This window comes from Octopus sinensis, linkage group LG15 (assembly GCF_006345805.1).
Source record: "Octopus sinensis linkage group LG15, ASM634580v1, whole genome shotgun sequence".
Classification (NCBI taxonomy): domain Eukaryota; kingdom Metazoa; phylum Mollusca; class Cephalopoda; order Octopoda; family Octopodidae; genus Octopus; species Octopus sinensis.
The window spans coordinates 34,203,034-34,210,699 of NC_043011.1; the positions used below are offsets into that span (position 1 = coordinate 34,203,034).

The following is a 7,666-nucleotide window of genomic DNA, read 5'->3' on the forward strand; positions in this document are numbered from 1 at the left end:
AGTTAATGAGGGAGATTAATACAGTTTTAAACAGACGGTTACCATCACCCATAACTTTTTGAAAGAGATGAGTTATTTTCATTTTGTTCAGGATTTCTTCCAGGCATCCCCCATCATACCTGTCTGTTTGACCGAAAGGCTGTATTTATTCTGTCTTCGTCAATCATTTCAAATTACATTTGTTTACTTCCATATGTCCACTCTGTATCGTTTTGTTTGCTCGAGCCCTAATTCTCCGCAGATTTTGTGGGTGCCAATGATATGTGAAGTTCTCAGTCTTATCATTAAAGGCATGAAACTGTGTATTAGTATTTCGGTCGATAACTGATGAAGAATAGTGTCTTTTTGTGTCTGTCCTATGTGTACGTCTTTTTAGTATTGAATGCATTTTTCATTTATGTGTGTCTATACATGTTTGTGTGTATGTATATATATATATTGTATACGTATGTATATTTGTGTATGTATGTGTATATTTGTATATGCATGCATATGTATGTATATATGTGTGTGTGTTGTGTGTGTGTGTATATGCATGTATGCACATATATATATATATATGTGTGTGTGTGTGTGTATGTGTGTGTGTGTGTGTAATTATGGAGGGAGGTAGGTAGGAAGAATCAACATTTGAGGTATGAAGCAAAAGTAAAATATGCAAGGCAACAAATTCAATGAATTTCTAGATTTATCAACATTCAAGAATAAGGAAAGTTGAATGGAGATGAATTGAGAATGAGGAACATAAAATGAACGAGGTCATAAAAACATTAAAGATCATGCGCACAGACAGATGTATGCTCACTTACAGATATGCACCGAAACAGAGATAGCATGCTTTCACACATATGCAAATGCAGTATACAGGTAAAGATCATTGATAATAGTGTGAGAAGATTATCATTTGGGAAAATTTATCTGTCTTAAATTTTGTACGAATGCATTTAGGAAGCTTTTCTGAGCGAAAGTTGCATTATAGTATTTTAATGAAAAGTATTACCTCTAATGTAGTGAGGGTGCATGGCTTAGTGGTTAGGGCATTCAGCTCATGATTGTAAGGTTGTGAGTTCGATTCCTGGCGACGCATTGTGTCCTTGAGCAAGACACTTTATTTCACGTTGCTCCAGTTTACTCAGCTGGCAAAAATGAGTAGTACCTGTATTTCAAAAAAGGGCCAGCCTTGTCACACTCTGTGTCATGCTGAATCTCCTTACGAATTACGTTAAAGGTACACGTGTCTGTGGAATGCTCAGTCACTTGCACGTTAATTTCACGAGCAAGCTGTTCCGTTGACCGTATCAGCTGGGACCCTCGTCGTCATAACTGACGGGGTGCTCCTATTACCTCTAATGGAACCAACTGACATCTGTTAGCAGAGTTGGTAAAAGAGGACTTTCCTTTTTGAATGAAGAACAGACTGTATGATGTTTTATGTATAAGATATGATATTGCATGATAGCAGAATGTTGATATTGGATGTAGAAGATATGTGTGAAAACTAAAGAAAAATAAGATGGACATGTACCATTGGATGTGTAATGTCGATATGCCTGGATGATAGAGCATGAGTATACTGAAAGTTTAGTGATTAGAGGTTTCTGCTGTAGTGTGCTAGAAGTAAAACTGTAATTGAATGGATATTTGATGTGTAGGAAGAATGATTGTTGGGTAAAAGAGTGCCTGTGATGGCAGTTTGGAAGGAGTTTGGGGAAGAGGAAAAATGAAGAAATGTGGATAGAAGTGGTAGGGTTTGATCTCAGGATGTTGAGCTTCATGAAGGAAAGAACGTATGACATGACATGGTGATGAAACTAACCTGTCCAACCCATGCTCACAAAAAAAAAATACATGAAAATAATGATGATATGTATATGCATGTGTGTGTGTGTGTGTATGTGTAAGTATGGCTCTGCAGTTAAGAAGCTTGCTTTACAACAATGTGGTCTTGTATTCAATTCCATGGCACAATACCTTGGGCAAGTGTCTTCTGCAATAACCTTGAGCCAACCCAAACCATGTGAATGGATTTACCAGTTAAAACTGAATGAAGTCCATCATATGTATATGTTTATTATATATATAAACATAATGAATAATAATGAATAATTTAGTTCATATTTGAATATTTATATATATATATATATGTATGTATATCACCATGATCACCGTGACTGACCAGGCTATCAGATGTTGCTACACATTGCTAGTCACAATGCGCTTCACATTGCTTTAGCCTTCAAATGATGCCACCCCGCTGGCTAAGCGAGCAGGCCAACAGAAGAAAGAGTGAGAGAAAGTTGTGGCGAAAGAGTACAGCAGGGATTGCCACCACCCCCTGCAGGAGCCTCGTGGAGCTTTAGGTGTTTTCACTCAATAAACACACTCACAACGCCCAGTCTGGGAATCGAAGCTGCAATCCTACGACCGCAAGTCTGCTGCCCTAACCACTGGGCCATTGCGCCTCCATATATATATATATATCAGGCTGAGTAAAAAGTAAGCAACATCTTGAAACATGAAATTCATCACAATATATTTCAACAATGCGGTAATTTTATTCATCAACACATTTTTGCCCACGAGTTACAAGTTTGTTTATTCCAGCAACATTAAAATCTGGAGTTCTGGAGCTGACGTACTCTTTGAATGCACTTTCAGCATCAGTTTCATTTTTTAACTTCTTCTCTCGCATGAAACCATCAAGGTGCTTGAAATAGTGGTAGTCAGTAGGAGAAGGTCTGAGGAATAAGCTGGGTGGGGAAGAATGTTGTAGCCAAGTTCACTCAACTTCTGGAGTGTCATTAGTAAAATGTGTGGTCAAGCATTGACATGAAGAATGATTGGCCCTCTTCTGTTGACTAGTCTGGGATGGAGGAGTAGCAGTTTTTCATTCATTTTGGCAATTTCATGACAATATATTTCTGCAGTAATGGTTTTTCCATATATACATATATAGCCTCAGGTGAGACTGAACCTGGAACCATATGATTGAGAAGCAGGCTTCTTACCATACAGCCTGCTTCTCAACCATATGGTTCCGGGTTTAGTCTCATTATGTTGCACTTTGAACAAATCTTTTGAGTGGATTTGGTCAACAGAAACTGAAAGAAGCCTGTCGTATATATATATATATATATATATATATATATAGTGGCTGTGTGGTAAGTAGCTTGCTTACCAACCACATGGTTCTGGGTTCAGTCCCACTGCGTGGCACCTTGGGCAAGTGTCTTCTACTATAGCCTTTGGCCAACCAAAGCCTTGTGAGTGGATTTCGTAGACAGAAACTGAAAGAAGCCTATCGTATATATATATATATGTGTGTGTGTATGCATGCATGTGTATATGTTTGTGTATCTGTGCTTGTTCCCTCACCATCATTAGACAACCGATGTTAGTGTGTTTACCTGCCTGTAACTTAGTGTAACTTAGCAAAAGACACCAATAGAATAAGTATTAGGCTTACAATTAAAGGTGGTGCTCCAGCATGGCCACAGTCAAATGATTGAAACAAATAAAACAATAAAAGAATATATATATATATATATAATTATTTGTATATATATCTATGTGTGTGTGTCTGTGTTTGTTCCCCATCATCACATGACAACCAGTGTTGGTGCGTTTACATCTCCATAAATTAGCAGTTCAGCAAAATTGACTGATAAAATAAGTACTAGTCTTAAAAATTATAAGTCCTGGGGTCTATTTGTTCTACTAAAACCCTTCAAGGTGGTGCTCCAGCCTGGCCGTAGTCAAATGACTGAAACAAGTAAAAGACAAGGTATATATAATGTTGATTTCTTTTCATGTTTTTTTTCTTCTTCTTCTAGAGTGAATATATCGAAAATCATCCAAGTTGATGAAGCTGTGAGTAATTTGCTATCAATATCTGATAAAATTATGGGGAAGACAATTGTCCAGTTCTGAGCAACCAGCCATCACTGTTAATTTGTTAATTTGTAAATAAATTTTCCTTCCAAAAATAAATTCATCTAAAGCTGTTATTAATGCTGTTGTTGTTATTAATTTTATTTCCATTGAAATGAAGTGGGTGGCATAATTGGTAGAGCATCAGGCAAAAATACTTTTAGTTATTTTCTTATATTTCTGTACCCCATGGCTTGAAACAGACATGGCCATGTGGCTAAGAAGCTCACTTTGCAACCATGTGGTCTTGGGTTCAGTCCCACTGTGCAGTTCTTATTTCTTTATTGCCCACAAGGGGCTAAACATAGAGGGGACAAACAAGAACAGACAAAGGGATTAAGTCAATTACATTGACCCCAGTGCATAACTGGTACTTAATTTATCAACCCTGAAAGGATGAAAGGCAAAGTCGACCTCGGCAGAATTTGAACTCAGAACATAACGGTAGATGAAATACTGCTAAGCATTTCACCCGGTGTGGTAACATTTCTGCCAGCTCGCTGCCCACTGTGCAGTTCTGCTACATGCTACATCTCTTGGCCAAATAGTGCCTTATGAGTGAATTTGGTTGACAGAAATTGCAGAAACCCATGTATATATATATACCGTCCTACCCATGCCATCATGGAAGGAGGACATTAACAATGATGATGTAAAAGATCCAAGGAGTTTTTCTCGGGGTGGCTCAAACTCAGGTATATACTCTGAGTTCTCAATTTGGTATGCCACTAAATTTATGGTTTGAACTGCAGTTGAAAATATGATTTTGTGACTACCTTTCTAAAACGACTAGAAGTGGCTTCCTCTTGAGCCAGTAGGTATAGATTAAAGCTGAAGTGAAAAGGCAAATGGTTTGGCAAGATTTGACAAGGATATTTAATTTATCTATACAATAAAAAGTTTTGCATAAGTCTCTAACAACTGTTTCTAGAATATCCCAGCTATTGGAATATAATAGCAAGCAAGAATTCCATAGACTGATTATTCCATCATCAGAGAGAGTTAAGTTGAACGTATTTGTAAAAAAGGCATAAATAGAAACTCCATAAGATGTATCCAGTGTAAGCTATGGACACATAAGAGGTGCAGTAATATCAGAGGCCGTTTAACAGGGGAAATAGTTCTTGTGTGTGGAAGATGCACAGGTACAATAAACACTGAAAATGTACAGAAAATAGACTCTATCAACAGCCAGGGGGAAAAACTAGAAGTAGCTGATATGGTCATTTGATGCATATGGACAAGGACAGCTGTGTAAACAAGTGTTGATCACTAACTGTGGAAGAGGTAGACCGAGGAAGACATGGGACAAGGTGGTGATGCATGATCTGCAAACTTTGAGGCAGTGACTAGTGACCAAAACCTTTGGCAATATGCTGTGCTTGAGAAAACCATTCAAGCCAAGTGAAATCATAGTTATGGCTGATGCTGGAATCACATAACTGGTATGTGTGCCAGTGGTACATAAAATGCACCTTTCAAGTATTGAGCCTTACAGAATCAAAGAAACTGATGCTGGTGGCACTGGAAAAGTTCCTTTTGAGTGTTGGGCCTCATGGAGACAATGACTGAGACCTTTTGCATTGCCATGCTTGAGAAGAAGACCCATCAAGCCAAGTAAGATTACAGTCATGGTAGATACTGGTGTCGTGCAAATGGCACCCATGCCAGTGGCACATAAAAGCACCCATTACACTCTTGGAGTGGTTGACATTAGGAAGGGCATCCAGCCGTAGAAACAATGCCAAATAAGACCTGAGTCTGGTGCAGCCTTTCAGCTTGCCAGCTCTGGTCAAACTGTCCAACCCATGCCAGCATGGAATACAGATGTTAAATATTGATGATGATATGTAACAGTGGAAGAATATTACTCATCAGTGATATTGGGATTCATTTTGTCAAGAAAGGGAAGAGAAATTCAATTAAGAATCCAATTAAAATAGGTATTCATTAGATAAACCCATGAACTAAGGAAGAAAATTAGTAATGTCTATTTTGATTTTTATTATTGGATTTCTCTTCCCTTTCTAGACAAAATGAACCGCAACAATCCTTTCTACTGGCCTGGAATTAGTGGGAGGGATTAAGTCAATTATATCAATCTCAGTGCATAACTGGTACTTATTTAATCAACCCCTAAAGGATGAAAACCAAAGTCAACCATGGCAGAATTTGAGCTTAGAATGCTGGTTACTGTGATGGTAAGATCAACAAAAAAAGTAAATTCTGTGGAAGTGTCTGAACCATGTCAGCATACAAACAAATTTAAAATGATGATGTAGAGGAGGAGGAGGAGTTGGGTATATACACACTCATGTTTTTTTTAGTTTCCTTGTGCACATTGTGCACCAGTAGTAAATAAGCAACACTGTCATACAAATGGTATTGGTCTTTTCCAGTCTTCCACAAAAATATGCATAGCTGTGGGAAAATATCATTTGCTTGGAAACAGGTAAAAATTGGCAAGAGGAAGGACATCCAGCCAGAGGAAATCTGCTTCAATAAATTCCGTCTGACCCTTGCAAGCACAGAAGAGTGGAAGTTAAACTGATTGTCACACACATGTATAAACACAAAGGGTGTTTAAAGTTTACAACAGCTGTTTCAGTAGAATATAATTTATTTAATGCTGTTATATATATATATATACAATCCACCATCATCAGATAAAATTTTAAACATCTAAAATGGACATAGCCAACAGAAAACTGATATAGTATTCAATGCTTTATGGGACATACATTTCATCAAAATGCTGTAATAATTACATAACAGTTGTGGAAACACTATGCAATTTTGCACGTCACCTTTACAGTGCTTTTTGTAATGTGTGTGTATGTACGCACATGTGTGTAGAGAGATAGATAGATAGATATGTACATGCTCACACGCAAACTGTAATATTGGTAAATGTAAAGGCAGTGAGCTGGCAGAAACATTAGTACGCCAGGTGAATTGCTAAGCAGTATTTCATTTGTCTTTACATTCTGAGTTAAAATTCTGCCAAGGTCAACTTCACTTATCATCCTTTCGGGGTCAATAAATTAAGTACCAGTTGCATACTGAGGTTGATCTAATCGACTGGCCCCCTCCCCAAAAAAATTTCAGGTCTTTTGCCTAGAGTAGAAAAGAATATTGGTAAATGTAATCCTGGATATACAGAAAAAAAAAAAAAAGAATGTTCAAGGCTGGTACATCTTTCATCATAAATCTGCTGGATTAGGACTGACCTACAGTCAAACAACAACAATATCAACAAGCCTTGTTCCCAGTTAGGAAGAACATTTAACATTCATTTCTATGATGTCTGACTTAACCAGAACCACGTATCTGAATCTGTAATGTCATTACTACATGAATGAATACATAGATAGGATTGTACTCTTACTTGTATTTATGAATGAATCATTTGTATTTATGAATGAAATATTTATGTCTATGAATGAATGTATTCATTACCAAATGATGGGGGAAGAGTATATTCTCATTTGTTGGAAATATACTACAGAACACAATTTACGAAGAAATTTCTATTAAATGCCATTATCAGTTAAATATTCTTTTCCAATAGAGTTGTAAGCCACTGATTCTTTGGTTACCAACCTGTCTGAAATTATTCCTGGTTCTATGATTCAAATTATTCTTGATTCTGTGATTTGTTACCATATTTCTATGGAAATACACTATCTTTGTTGCAAATAAATTTTTAAATTATGAAGAATTTTATAAAATAACT

General features: G+C 37.0%; 1 protein-coding gene across 1 annotated transcript in view; it reads left to right on the forward strand.

Annotated features, from left to right (window-relative positions):
* The window catches only part of LOC115219625 (quinone oxidoreductase-like protein 1), a 29,610-nt gene extending 25,603 nt beyond the window's left edge, over positions 1-4,007 (forward strand). Inside the window, exon 11 of the mRNA XM_029789776.2 lies at positions 3,834-4,007. Within this exon, the coding sequence (XP_029645636.1) occupies positions 3,834-3,930 (97 nt within the window). The 3' untranslated portion in view covers positions 3,931-4,007. The remainder of the gene's footprint in view (positions 1-3,833) is intronic.
* The last annotated feature ends 3,659 nt before the right edge of the window (positions 4,008-7,666 follow it).